The sequence below is a fragment of the Solanum tuberosum genome, unplaced genomic scaffold (assembly GCF_000226075.1).
Source record: "Solanum tuberosum cultivar DM 1-3 516 R44 unplaced genomic scaffold, SolTub_3.0 scf00116, whole genome shotgun sequence".
Lineage (NCBI taxonomy): Eukaryota > Viridiplantae > Streptophyta > Magnoliopsida > Solanales > Solanaceae > Solanum > Solanum tuberosum.
Genome location: NW_006239040.1, coordinates 507875 through 522190, shown reverse-complemented (window position 1 = coordinate 522190; position 14316 = coordinate 507875). Strand labels below are relative to the sequence as shown.

Genomic DNA, 14316 nt, shown 5'->3' with positions numbered 1-14316 from the left:
ATTAAGTATGTATATTAATAAAATATATGTATATAATTCATCAGTTCGGTTCGATTATTTCCTCAGTTTTTTCGAGTAAAACCATAACCAAACCAAATACTACCGATTTTCAAAAATCTAAAATCAAACTAAACCCAAATAAAATGGGTTTTATTTTATCGATTTGATTTGGTTTTTCGATTTGGATCGGTTTTTATCCAAACAGTGAACACTAGTGTTGACACAGACTAAAAGAACAGTGTCAAGCAAATCAAATCAGTACTAAGTTACTCCCTTAATTTTAATTTGTGTGTCTTAATTATATAAAATATTGATTTAAGAAAGTAAAGACGATTTTTAAAATCTCATGATCTTAAAATAAAAACGTGTATAATGTTTCAAATTAGCTCATTGGATCAATGGATCAACTAATGAACAAATTAAATTAAGAATATTCATGTATTGAAATTAACAATTTAGACTTAAATTTATTATCAAACAATTAATTCATTAACAAAGATCAAAGTATTATTTAAAACTAAACTGATAGTAAATTGATCAGATCGATATACTAATGAAGTGATATTTACATTAATTAAAATTTGTTGATATAAATTTTTTTTGTTAAAAATAAAATTTTACGAAATAAAAAAATGAGGAACTTTCATATATAGCCACTCAAAAACAATCTAATTACGCTTTATAAATATAATTTGTTAATTACAATTCGTAGCTACATGTTATAGGAAGGAGAGTGGCAAGCAAGACTGGGAGAGGAAGTTGTTCTTAATTTTCTAAACTAAACTGTTGAGAAAACATAAATTATTTCTTAATTTTCTAAATTAAAATAAATAAAAATGAAGGGAGAAAATAATACCAAATCGAGATAAGGTTCACGTGAAGTTGTTCCAGAAATTATTACTCTGACTTGGTTTAAAAAAATAAGTTGGCTTCCCTAGGAATTTTATAAATATTTTTTGAAAAGGTCATTAACAATGGATTAAACACAATCTTGCATTAATACAAATCATGTGGCAGAGATCTTGATGTCTTCTTCATGGTTGATTTTTTATTATATCGTACATTCACATAGAAAAATTAAAATGACTGAAGTAACAGTATTAACTTTGTTATACAATAGACTATAACTTCAATACGATAGTATTAAATACCGTATTGAATTGAATCTATTTTTAACTATCAATTATCGAATTATCGAATTTGAAATTTGGAAATCTCGAACCGAATACCAAACTTCCACCCCTAACTTTAGGGGTAAAACGAGAAGTTTAAAAGTTAAATTTCTACTAAGTATAAAAAATTAAAGATTCAATGCGCAAATTTTTTATTAAACCATTTAACTATCGAAAAACAAAAAGTGCTACATAAATTGACCAAAGGAAGTAAAATTTAAAAAAGTGCTACATAAACTAAATATTACTCGATTGTCCTTAGTTTAAATCGACATTAAATTTAAGAAAGAATAAACTTTTAAAACTTATGAAATAAAATAATCGAGTCATAGATATTTAAATAACTATAAATTATTTTAAATTTTTTAAATATCGTGTCAAGTGAAAAATACAATAATATGGAGGGAGTGATATATTTTTTCCCACATGTTCAATGCTTTGTTCTTTTTCTTAGCTGTTCACTCAAGGACTTTACCTACCAATTACAGCTAGAAATGTTGTGCAAGCAGTTTAAATGTGGCCCTAATAATCGAAGAGGAAAAAGAGATAATCATAGTACTAAAATAATAGTATGAAGCAAATCGAATTAGTACTAAGTTACTCCGTTAGTTCCAGTTTGCGTATCTTAGTTTCACGGGAAATTAATTTAAGAAAGTAAAGATAACTTTTAAAATTTTGTAAAAGGATTCATATTTATTTGATATAAAACTGTTCTTCGTCAATTTTTCGAGTTAGAAATGCTCTCAGCGTTAACTTGTTTGGTACAATATGTCTTTATTTTTTACGGACCACACTTTAATATGAACAAAGGACAATATTATACAAATTAAATGTCATAGCTTGGGAAAATTTTGGGTCCTTCTCTATTTAAATAATTAAAAATTATTTAATATATAACCTTATATAATTGATCTAATTTTGTGTTTATATAAATTAAAAAATAAATAAATAATTAGCCTCTACACTCACCCCTCCCCCACCTCAAGCCCATTACCATTTTTCATCTCTCTTCTACCTTTCTTCTTGTTGAATCTTGTCCATTTTTTTAAAAAAAACTTAACTTTTTTTTTCAATTTAATTAAATAATTATGTATATTACATTTGTTTTTTTATGCATACTTGAAATAAAGAATAAAAATAACATAAAATCAGTCAGATTACATATTTGGATGAGAGTAGAGACAAATTATTTTAAATCAGTAACCAATTGCATGTGTACGGATCTTTTACTCCCTCCGTAACCCTATTATATGTCATCCCTTTCTAAAAATAGCTGGACCACAATATATATCATTTTATAAAATTTATGCATAAATTATCATATTTTTTCCATTATACCCTTGATAGATTAATCAATTAATCTTGAAAATGTATTTACTTTGATTAACCTAGAAAATCTACAAGTAATTAATTTCATTGGGAGAGTACTTCATTCATTAATTAACTACTTTCTTTATTCACTACTTATTCTATAGAATCTAATTTTGAAAAAAAATATCAACAAACCAATATTTGTAGTTGACTCTTTCGATAATATATCTTCTTCTGATGCAGTTTGCAGCCCTTCAAATGGTATTGTAAAAATGAATTAAGTATATAAATATAAATAAAACAATTAAAATACGAATCAAAATTTTAAACAAAACAACAAACCAATATTTGTATTCAAATCTTCTTTAATATGTGCCTCGATGTTTAAATAAAAAAAATAAATGATTTGTCGAACTAGAACTAAAATTCATTTGTCGTCTAATTTCATTATCAATAACATCAGATTCAGCAGGAAAATTTAGATTAATTTAAAGTAATGGAATTTGAATATTTTGTGATGTTGTCATGTTTGCTTTAAGAATTTATATATAAAATATAAAAAAACATTTTACACAAAATATATAGGAAAATTGAGGTGGAAAAAACTTGATTTTTAATTTTTTTTGGATCAATTGGTGAAATTTTTTGGCTCCAAAAATAAACTCTAAAATTTAAAGTCATCCAAATGCATTTATATTTTTGAAATCTAACCTATTCATCATTTATTACAAAGTTGTTTTAAGCAAACATTAAATAAGGGCATAAGGGTAAAATTACTTCATTTCTTAATGTAAGTGCAAATGAAAAATGTGACATATAATACGGGACGGAGGGAGTATTAAAATATTGTTGCTATACGATTAGGAGATTGTTAGGTGTACCAACCGAAAAATTATTAAATATTGCTAGGTATTAATATTATTATTTCATCTGTCCCAATTTATGTGACACTTTTCATTTTTTTAGAGTTTTAAGTTTCGTCGAAAATTTGCGAAGATATCTTTAATTTTTTAAAATGAAATTTATATATTTGTAAACTATATAAAAAGTGTTATAAGACACAATAATTGATAATTCATTTCTTAATGCAAATGCAAATGAAAAAGGTGACATATAATATGGGACAGGGGGAGTATTAAAATATTGTTGCTATACGATTACGAGATTGTTAGGTGTACCAACCAATAAATTATTAAATATTGCTAGGTATTAATATTATTATTTCATCTGTCCCAATTTATGTGACACTTTTCATTTTTTTGAAAGTTTTAAGTTTCGCTGGAAATTTGCGAAGATATCTTTAATTTTTTAAAATGAAATTTATATATTTATAAACTATGTAGAAAGTGTTATAAGTCACAATAATTGATAATTTAAAATGTTTAAAAGATCTATAAAAAACTTACAGTTATAGATAGACTTAATTGAATCTCAAAATTTGAAAAGTGCCGCATAAAATAGGGAGTAATATAATTTGTTAATTATAATTCGTAGCTACATGTTATAGGGAGGAGAATGGCGAGCGAGACTGAGAGAGGGAGTTGTTCTTAATTTTCTAAACTAAACTGCTGAGAAAACATAAATTATTTTTTAATTTTCTAAATTAAAATAAATAAAAATAAACGGAGAAAATAATACCGAATCGAGATAAGGTTCAACCTGTTTTTACGTCAAGTTGTTCCAGAAATTATTACTCTGACATGTTTTAAAAAATAAGTTGGCTTCCCTAGGAAATTTATAAATATTTTTTGAGAAGGTCATTAACAATGGATTAAACACAATCTTGCATTAATACAAATCATGTATACAGTGGCAGAGATCTTGATGTCTTCTTAGTTGTTAATTTTCTATTATATCGTGCATTCATATAAAAAAATCAAAATGACTGAAGTAACAATATTAATTTTGTTATACAATAGACTATAACTTCGATATGATAGTACTGAATACCGTACTGAATTGAATCTATTTTTAACTATCAATTATTGAATTATCGAATTTAAAATTTGGAAATCTCGAACCGAATACCAAACTTCCACCCCTAACTTTAGGGGTAAAATGAGAAGTTTAAAAGTTAAATTTCTACTAAGTATAAAAATGTATATAATTATTTTTTTAGCACATAGGGAGTAATATATTTCCCTTCTATAAGCAACATGTCTTAAAGTTTACTAGGTGAAAAAACTCAACTTCCTCATCTTCCTTGATTAACAAATCCTCCTCATGTATACGATTGACCTTCATTTGCTAGAAAATCTACGCATTTTTTCATCCCCTTCCGTTGTAATTTGCTAGAAATTATGAATACGATAAATCAAGTCTACTCAACCTGGATCCCAAGGAAAACAAGTATTGGGCTGTCTAATTCTTGGGCCTCTTTGTGGTTTAGTTAGCCTCAAGCCCACAACTTGTCCAGTCGTGTTCACAACAGTGTCTTTGTTAGGGCATTCCAAGGTAGAGGGCCTATAAATTTCTGTCTTTGAGTTTCGTTCGGAATTAACCATGCATCTTCCCAAAAGAGAGTGCCTTTTCCTTGAGAAGTAAATGTAGTGTGTCTTTTCCTTAAGAAGTAAATGTAGAATGTCTTTCACAAAAAAATTAGAGCAACTTTCAATATAGCAAACATAAAAATTATATTTGTATGTTATAACTATAGTTTGCATAATTGCGTTTCATAGCAAATTTTATGTTTGTTATGGAGCTTTTGATTTGTATAATTTGCTAGATACATCCAATTTATACAAATTGTTCAGTTTTGTATAAATTCATTTATACATTGTATTTTGTATAATAAGATCTGTATTTGTTTAATTATAAGTGTATAAGATGAAAATATATGTATTTGTATCTGTATTTGTATATACACTTTTTCTCTCACTTTATACAAATACAAACACATTTTATACATTTGTATACCGAATGAGTAATTGTATACCGAACCAGATGAACAAAAAAATGGGATGTTTGCTGCGAATTACAAATAAAATAAACTATGACTATGACTAAAACTTCAAGGACTGTGGTCTTGATCTTCCATTTCTTCAAGTATAACATACTTGGTAGCTGCATTTACTAATGGTGATCCAGTTTCATCTTCACTTGTGCTACCTTTATGTATTTTGTCATACCTGATTAACGAAAAATGGAAAAATTACGACTTCAACACATGCCATTAAACCATGCCAAAGTCCCATTTTCGACTAAAAATGGCTCGATATCAACAATTTGATTGAACTACTATAGCTTAAGTAAACATATAGTCGTTTTGATTAAGGATGACTAAAGTGCTAGGAACAGTTTAAACACTCCAACTTTGAGAACACGCATCCAGACACCTCAACTCGTCTTCACTATGTCAGTTGAACACTCCAACTTACAAAACAATCAACATAGACACCTCCAAAATCTATTTGTCATGTCAATGTCACGAGACACAGTGGGGACGAGTTGAGGTGTCTAGATGCGTATTCTCAAAGTTGGAGTGTTTACTTTGATCAGTTGAGGCTAAGTTAAGGTGTCTACTAACTGAGGATCATAAATTGATAACATAAAACAGAATGCACACATATTGTGTTCAGTAAATCTAATTTTAATGTCAGTGCAGAACGAGACATTATGAGATAACTTCTTGCTAGAACATGAAGGATTCAGTCACTTACTTGTACCAGTTAAACAAACTGACACCAAACATTATCGTCAGGAGACCGAACCCTTTCATCCAGGTAAAGTCGTCGTGAAAATAAAACACAGCAACCTGAACAGGGCAGCAAATTACCAGCTATTACACAAATTGTTGAAACCATGGACTCCATAGACCATAGATATTTGACAAATATCGAAAAATATTCAAGATTGAAGCAATCCACGTCCTATCTCAGTCTATCAGTGTTCGAATAGTACAATATCTTTGAGGTAAGTAAGCTTCAGTCAACCAGCAAAAATAGGACTTAAAAGTGCATAAAATTGCTTTGACATAATACATAGATAGACACTTTAAAGGTTGAACCTACTACGACGTACCAAGATAGTTACCGCCTCCTTTACAACTCCCGCTATTGTCACTGTTACTGCACTTGTGATAGACACAAGAATATATTCCGTCAACACCTGCAGTAAACAAACGTTGCTAGGTAAGCATGAAGAAGTACTTATCGTTATGTACGTCCAAGTTCTTTAATAATTGATAATCATTTCTAAACGAACTAAGCCTATTAGAAGGCTTCATTTTCACTATGAGATGGAAAATCCACAAATTGAACTGATACCAGTGCTTGGACACATACATACCATAAAGAAAGCCAAAGTTCCGCCAAAAAGCATCAACAAACAACTTCTAGCTATATGCCATGACGTATCAAAGTAATTGGTGTGTCTGAATTCGTGCCACGGATCAAAAATAAGGGACAACACAGCAGTTGAAAGAGTCATTACCGGAGTAACATAGCTCATTAGTGTGAGTGGATTTTTTAAACCTGCAATAACCAAAGCATGCATTTCATTACACAATTTATTCACAAACTATAAAACAAATAACGATTTTCAACATATTAATTTGGTCAAAACAAGGACTAAGACAAAGCAGGGTTTGAGCTGTGGAATTAGCCGCTGATTTGTATCAGGGTAGGCTGCCTACATCACGTGAATGCAAGATGCTTCGTGCATCGAACTGTCCTTTTAAAACAAGATCAGATTTGATGTAGTCTAAGTAGTGGTGCAGTCGCTGCTGCTACGACTGCTAATAATAATGATGATGATAATAACATTTCCAGAATGTTTAAAATTTGCTAAGAGTTGTTCATAGTCCTTACCATAGGCTTCTTTCTTTATGCCAGTTTTATGTTCAGCACAACCAGTTGGATATGGGAAAACAAACAGAAAAATACACAAAGTAAGCAAACATACTATTGACAAAACAACGGAACGAGAAATCAATGATAATAATGCAACGAGTGTCGCAAAATCCAACCTGCAGAGGAATCTGAGTAATAGTCCATCGAAATCCAGACATGACTGCAACAAGCATAACAAAGACAAATCCCCAAAACTCAAATTCTGTCTCCTTTGCAACTGCATTATCAGAAAATGGAGTCAGACTTATCTACCAAACGGATGTAAATCAACAAACGACACAGTTATCCACAAGACGATAAAGCTTACGAAGACACTCATTAAGAAGATTACCTATGTTTATCCAAATTATCGATGATAGTTGTGAAACGAAAAATATTGTATGATAAAGTAAACGTTTTATCTGGTGCACAAGTGAAGGTTACGGATATGATTTATGAATGACAGATGAAGATGAAAATTGTGAATACTTTTGCATATAAGAGAATATAAAATACGAAAAACAATACCAAGACAACTAAATGCAAGCATGGAACATACCTGTTAATAGTATCCCAACAGAAATGACCAAGATGATCCCCAGCAGCTTTACACTTGGAGACTCCAACCTTCCACAAATAATTGAGGCCATATATTCAGCTTAGATATGATCCCCGTCAAATGTGTCGTATTCATCAAAGATAGTTGTTTCAAAGATGCTTTCAGGTTTTTAGTTCATAGTGAATTAACAATCATATTCTATTGAGTCCTCATATGGAATAAAAAGTCGCATTTACGAACAATAATGTTGGATGTACATCTATAACAAAGGATCAAGTAGAAATACGATGCTTCTGGACCGGCTACCCCCATAAAAAAAGCACAATAAAACAAAAGAGATCAGTGATTAAAAGTAGTACCTGAAAGCAAATGCGAAGAATAGGAGAAAGATGGGAGATGCAGATTTACACTGCAATGACATAAATTGCATTTAGGAATCCAGCATTCGTATCAGAATAAGGAAGGAGAAAACAAAGTAAGAAATCTGTTATTCTTATCAATAATAGACGATTATTTGAGTGGCCCTTGAAGGCTTTGACAATCACACTTACTTTAGTGGCAGAGAGTTGTGACTGATAAATTTCAAGGTACATAAATGCAAATACTAGAGCCCTCGACAAATGTTAGGGTCGTGAGTTTAACAAAGCTTGCTTTCTCAGAGCTCAATTTTTGAAGAAAAATTTGCAGTCTATCAGTATTGACACAAACTGTATAAGGAGAAAGAGTTGCACACCATAGTGGAAAATGTGACTGAGATGAAAACAAGGGATGCATTGCTGAGGTTCACATCCATTGCTGTTGTGAGAGCTGTTGGTACAACTGTGAAAGGCGAAGGCCGTCTATAGTATTAGTTGTTAAGAAGAAAAAAGAGCATTATTAGTCATGATGTTACCTTTCAAAGAATAGTCTCTCCAAGACATCATCACTGTAGGTTGAAATCGTTGATGCCAAAACCCGGTAATGGCCTTGGACAAAACAGCTTGCATCGCAAAGTGCACAGTGTTCATAAGTAAAGGCGCAGGGAACTTCCCTAGTTTATCCCCAAGAAGACTTTTATTGTACCTATTGATCCCCATGTCAACACATGAGAAGAGCAAAAACATCCTTTAAGCTTCAATAAACAACAACAACAATTACGTCTCAGTCTAAAACAAGCTGGGATCGTCTATATGGGTACATTCTTGTCATGAATTTTAAACAGAGCACTCTGAGTAGCAGTTACAATACTATACTCCTCCCATCCAATCATTCCCCAAACTAAATCACCTTCTTGAAAATTTGAATCACCAGACTTCAAAACTTTAGCCACCCCACATCCTGTGATAGGCTATAACATAACACAAAAGAGAAGTACTTATGAGAAACATTATCATAGGACAAATTGTTAATCCATTCATATCATATATACATAATGAATAAACATTCAGTTGGGAGAATGAAGTTCACTTATCCTCAATGTTTCTAACATCTAAAGGGTTCTTGAACAAGAAACGAAAAATAAAATAGGGTGCGCGGAGGAAACATTTTTCTCTCCCAGGGTTCCCTCATCTGAGATCTCTGGGGAATAGGATCAAGTTGGCCCTTGCGAACAGGTTGATGCACTATCTCCCTTCAACCCTTTGAGCGTAATGCGGCAAAAGAAAAGGAAGGAAAATCCATGGACCGACCCCATCATCTCCACCCCGTAGGAACTATGAGATCACCCCAAGGATGGCTTCGGCATCCGGGGGTCACGGACCGACCATAGGACCCTGTTCAATAAGTGGAACGCATTAGCTGTCCGCTCTCAGGCTGGGTAGTCAGGGTCGGAGAAAGGCAATGACTCATTCTTAAAACCAGCGTTCTTAAGACCAAAGAGTTGGGCGGAACGGGGGGCGGGGGAGCCCTCCAATCCTGGTTCTCCTGTAGTTGTACCTCCGGAACCTCAAGAATCGTTAGTTAGAATGGGATTCCAACTCAGCACCTTTGAAGTGAAATTTTGAGAACTCGGATACGAAGGTATCAAATGGGCTATATCAAACTCATATGCCCAGTAATTTTTTCATGTTCGTATAGTAAAAGTTATCCTGGAAGCAGTGGCGGACCTAGGATTTTTAATAAGGGGGTTCAATATCTAAAGAACTAAACACACGAACTAACTGAAGGGAGTTCGACATCTATTATATATACATAAAAAATAATTTTAACCATGTATAAATAGTAATATTTTTGTCAAAGGGGGTTCATCTGAAGGTTGGTTCCTCCCATGCCTGAAAGTAGGAAAATAAGTTTCGCAAATGAAATTCAACTTCAGTTGTGTCCTCCCCATTCTCTAACACACTTTATCTACACTCTCATCCCCATCGGGAAACAATATATATCCCACATGCCTACCTGACATAGTATTCTAGATTATACACAAATATTTTTTACTTACGCGTATTAAATATAAGAAAATATATATGAAACTCATTCATTTTCTAAGAAAATATACTCATCATTACTATATTATATATATTTAATTTTATTAATTATTATTAATCTCGCAATCTTTAATCTCTTCCGACCTTTTATTTTCCCTACTTAGGATATCTACCCATCAAATTTAAAAGCTTTGCCCTTCTCTTTTTCATAAACACCTCCTACAATCTTGTGCTACACTATAATATTTTTCTTTTCACATATTTCAATATTAATAAAATACATTATATTTACTCTAATGATCATTGCTATTCACCATGTATTTTATTGCTGTTTATTTTATTAAAAATTATTGTTATTTGCCTAAATAAGTTCAAGGGCAAACGATAAGAATTTCTTTAATTTAGAGTTTAATTATGTGCCTCTTTGAAATTATTGTTTGTGTCAGATTTCAGTTCCCAAACACATGTATGCGACACATCCATGATATACTGTATTCAAGGATAATTTATATGTATTTGGAAACACTGACTCTCTCACTCATATTATATGTATCTAGTGTAATTTGCATATATCTGGAATACACTAACTCTTTCGCTTGCCTCTCGCCTCTCTCATCTCTCCTTTCTCTTCTTTCGCTCACTCTCTTCCTATGTATCTGCATTTCAGAATGTATCTAGCAGCAAAAGTACATGTACCTAAGTATATCTGACTTGAAATCTAGTATGAAACTATCAATTAATGACTAATTATTTCAAACCACACAGAGAATTAGTAAATACATGATAGAAATGTTTGCGTATTTAAGTATTTAACCATGACACAATATCTTTCCTTTCAAGTAAAAACTTGAGAGAAAATGGAAAAGATCCAAATCCATTCATTCACATGAAATCATCACAATTTGCTTTCCAACATTGAGACCAGAGAAGAGACCAACTAGAGCACTAGGAGCACTTTCAAAACCTTCAGCTATGTCTTCCACATACACAATGTTACCAGCCTTTATTGTGGAATGATCATTTCCAAATATTTAGGATAAAGATGATAGTAATCAAAAACAAGAAATCCTTCCATACGGATTCGTTTCGCGATAAGGCAAAACAAGTTGTGCACTCCTTCAGTCTTGTCAAGGTTGTATTGTGAAATCATTCCACACACAACAATACGACCATGAAGTTTCATATTCACAAGAACTGCATCAAGCATCTTACCTCCAACATTCTCAAAGTAAATGGCAATTCCATCAGGGAAGTACCTAATAGAATAAACCAATACGAAAAAAAGGTCATATTTACTCCTATATTATTGAAAATTAAAGGTCTAGTATTGCTTTTCCGTTATACTATCAGTTCATATATACCTTTAGCGTTATATTAGCTATCTTTTCATATATGCCCTTAATGTTCAATCCACCACACACAATTCTTCTGAGGTGAAGGGACTATTTCTACTAGATAAGTGGCAACTTTAGCATAAGGAGAAGATACGACAAATTTAATTTTTTTGTTAATTGAACCAGTGTATTTTTCTTATAGTATGAAAGTCTATGTCATCTTGGTCTTTTTGTAGATTGTTTAGTTTATCCTCGTTGTTCACTATCAAGAGGTTAGGTCCATGTCCCCCTCTACTTTTTTAACTTTTTGGATGTTATAGACATGGTAGGGGTCAAGCCTAACCCCCCACATCGTTAAGGTTAAAAAAGAAGTCGTTGCCAACACCTTCACCCTGGAAACTATTTTTTTCCATATTAGTTAGTGTTTTCTTGTGGGAATTTATAAGATTACTTACCTCTTCAAAGCTGCATCTAAATCCTGCTCCTCTTTATAGTTAAAAGCTTCATCAAAACCAAACTTGGTCTTCAACATATCAACCTTTAATAATAATAATGAATAGATGAGATAGCTAGATTATTTAACAATGATTAAGATAAGTAAGATAACTTATAAGCCACTAATAAAATTCAAGAATGAAATGTTTAAGCACTTACCTTTTGTTTATTTCCAGCACTACCAACAACATAACAACCTAACATCTTTGCAAATTGTCCAACAAGTTGACCAACTGCTCCAGAAGCAGCTGAAACAAACACAGTTTCTCCCTTCTTAGGGGAGCAAACCTCATAAAATCCAGCATAAGCTGTCATCCCAGGCATCCCTGCAAAAGCAGAAGATTATTGTCTGAGTCCATATAAGCAGATTACCAGTCTATTCCCCAACCAACCATCACTACATCAAAAACGATCTTTAGTGGCAATTAATTAACGGTAATAGATCAATTGGCACTAAATATGTATTTTTAGTGGCAATTAGCACTCTTTGTATATGCCCCTAAAGCCTTTAGCGACATTGGATCTAACGACACTTAACTAATGCCAGTAAAGACTTTAGCACTCTTTATTAATGTGTCTATTTATTGCCGCTAAAAGTTGGCTTTGTTGTAGTACCACTGTGGGACTCTAGACCCCCCTTCAAGTGCAAGCCCAACTGGAGCGTGTGGACCAAGATCCCAAATAGGGATGAACTTGGTTCATATATAGATATATATATATCATGTAAAGTTATGACGCCTGGGCCTAACTCAATCCCGAAAATTATTTTTTTCAAATCCATATATGTAGAGACCCCAACTAATGTAAGACTTTAACCCAGTCGAAAACACTCACCAAGGATTCCTGTATAATAGGAAAGAGGCACATCCTTGTCATGATCAATTTTAAACATACTTTGAGTAGTTGTTACAATACTAGTATATTCCTCCCATCCAGTCATTCCCCAAACTAAGTCACCTTCTTGAAAATTTGAATCACCAGATTTCAAAACTTTAGACACTCCATTTCCTGTAATAGGCTGCAGACAAAACATAATGTTAAATTTGAAACAATCAAGGTCTACACTATTTAAAGATTTTATATTCAATTGTTATGATTTATAATACTTTTAACATTGTTCTTGAATATTTATAAAAAATTAAAGATTTTATATTCAAATCCAGATCAAGATTAACAAGTTCGACTCTCAAAATTCGGACTTGATTTTGAAAGTCTTTTGAAAATAATCTCTCTACCTCCACAAGATAGAAATTAAGCCAGTACTCACCACCCTGCCCAGATCCACGATCACGGGCTGTTTAGATTGACTTTGTTTTAAGTATCTTATAAGCAAAAACTTAAAAGTCACGAGTTGAGAATATCTATACTTTTAACTTATTTTTGTAATTTCTCAGCCTTAAAAAGGTGTTTTTTATCAAACACCTTCAAAAAGTTTCAAAAGAAGATTAAAAGCCAAAAACTGTTAAAATAAATTAATCCAAACACCTATTTATAAAAATACATTAAATATATTTTTTTGACTCTCGTATAATATATATCAACTAAATAATCATGTGTGGTAGTAAATTATTGAAATACTTACATAACCAGGAGTGAAGGATTGAATATAGCTACCCTCAAGTTTGCTCATACGGTTACGCATGTAAGGGTCACAAGACAAGTAAAGATTCTTCAAAATAACAACATTAGAACCTTCTGGAACACTCAATTTAATGATACTATTCTTAAATTCCATATCAGATTCCTTAGGATAACCTTCCACATAATGTTTTAGAATGATTTGTTTGTTGTTCATCATTTCTTCTGCCATTTCTAGCTTTAATGTGAATGAAGAGTTGTGGTAAAAATAGGTGTATATATGTATAGAGAGAGAGAAGAGTTAGGGGTACGAGGCGTACACCTTAATATAACGTTTGATTTGTAATTTTAGAACTTGTAGAATAATGTATGTTTAAGTTATGAAAAAATTGGTGTATCATTTACTTTAGGCATAATACATAAATATGTCCTTTAACTTGGCTTCATTTCACATTTATGCGCTTCAACTTTGGATATGCACAAGTAGACACTTAAACTTGTATAAACTTGAACAAGTAGACACATGAGTTTTACGTGGCACAATACACGTAGGACAAAAAATGACATGTAGGATGCCATGTAGTACATGTGTGTCTATTTGTTCAACTTTATATAAGTTTAAGTGTCTACTTGTGC

The 14316-nt window shown here is 31.8% G+C and overlaps 1 protein-coding gene and 1 pseudogene across 3 annotated transcripts in view; both read right to left on the bottom strand.

Moving 5' to 3' along the window:
* Positions 1 to 5408: 5408 nt before the first annotated feature.
* Positions 5409 to 14316, bottom strand: part of LOC102596992 (probable sugar phosphate/phosphate translocator At1g06470) — a 21470-nt gene continuing 12562 nt past the window's right edge. For 2 of the 3 annotated variants that reach the window (XM_015309855.1, XM_015309857.1), the window contains exons 3-10: positions 8231 to 8280; positions 7872 to 7939; positions 7450 to 7550; positions 7292 to 7304; positions 6771 to 6955; positions 6504 to 6590; positions 6143 to 6237; positions 5409 to 5611 (exon numbers count right to left, since the gene is read on the bottom strand). In XM_015309855.1, coding sequence (XP_015165341.1) covers positions 5494 to 5611; positions 6143 to 6237; positions 6504 to 6590; positions 6771 to 6955; positions 7292 to 7304; positions 7450 to 7550; positions 7872 to 7939; positions 8231 to 8280 — 717 coding nt within the window. In that variant the 3' untranslated portion in view covers positions 5409 to 5493. Of the gene's footprint in view, positions 5612 to 6142; positions 6238 to 6503; positions 6591 to 6770; positions 6956 to 7291; positions 7305 to 7449; positions 7551 to 7871; positions 7940 to 8230; positions 8281 to 8604; positions 8758 to 14316 lie in introns of those variants that run through there. The other variant, XM_015309856.1, reaches the window with a different exon arrangement.
* On the bottom strand, positions 10998 to 13912 carry LOC102596660 (2-alkenal reductase (NADP(+)-dependent)-like; annotated as a pseudogene).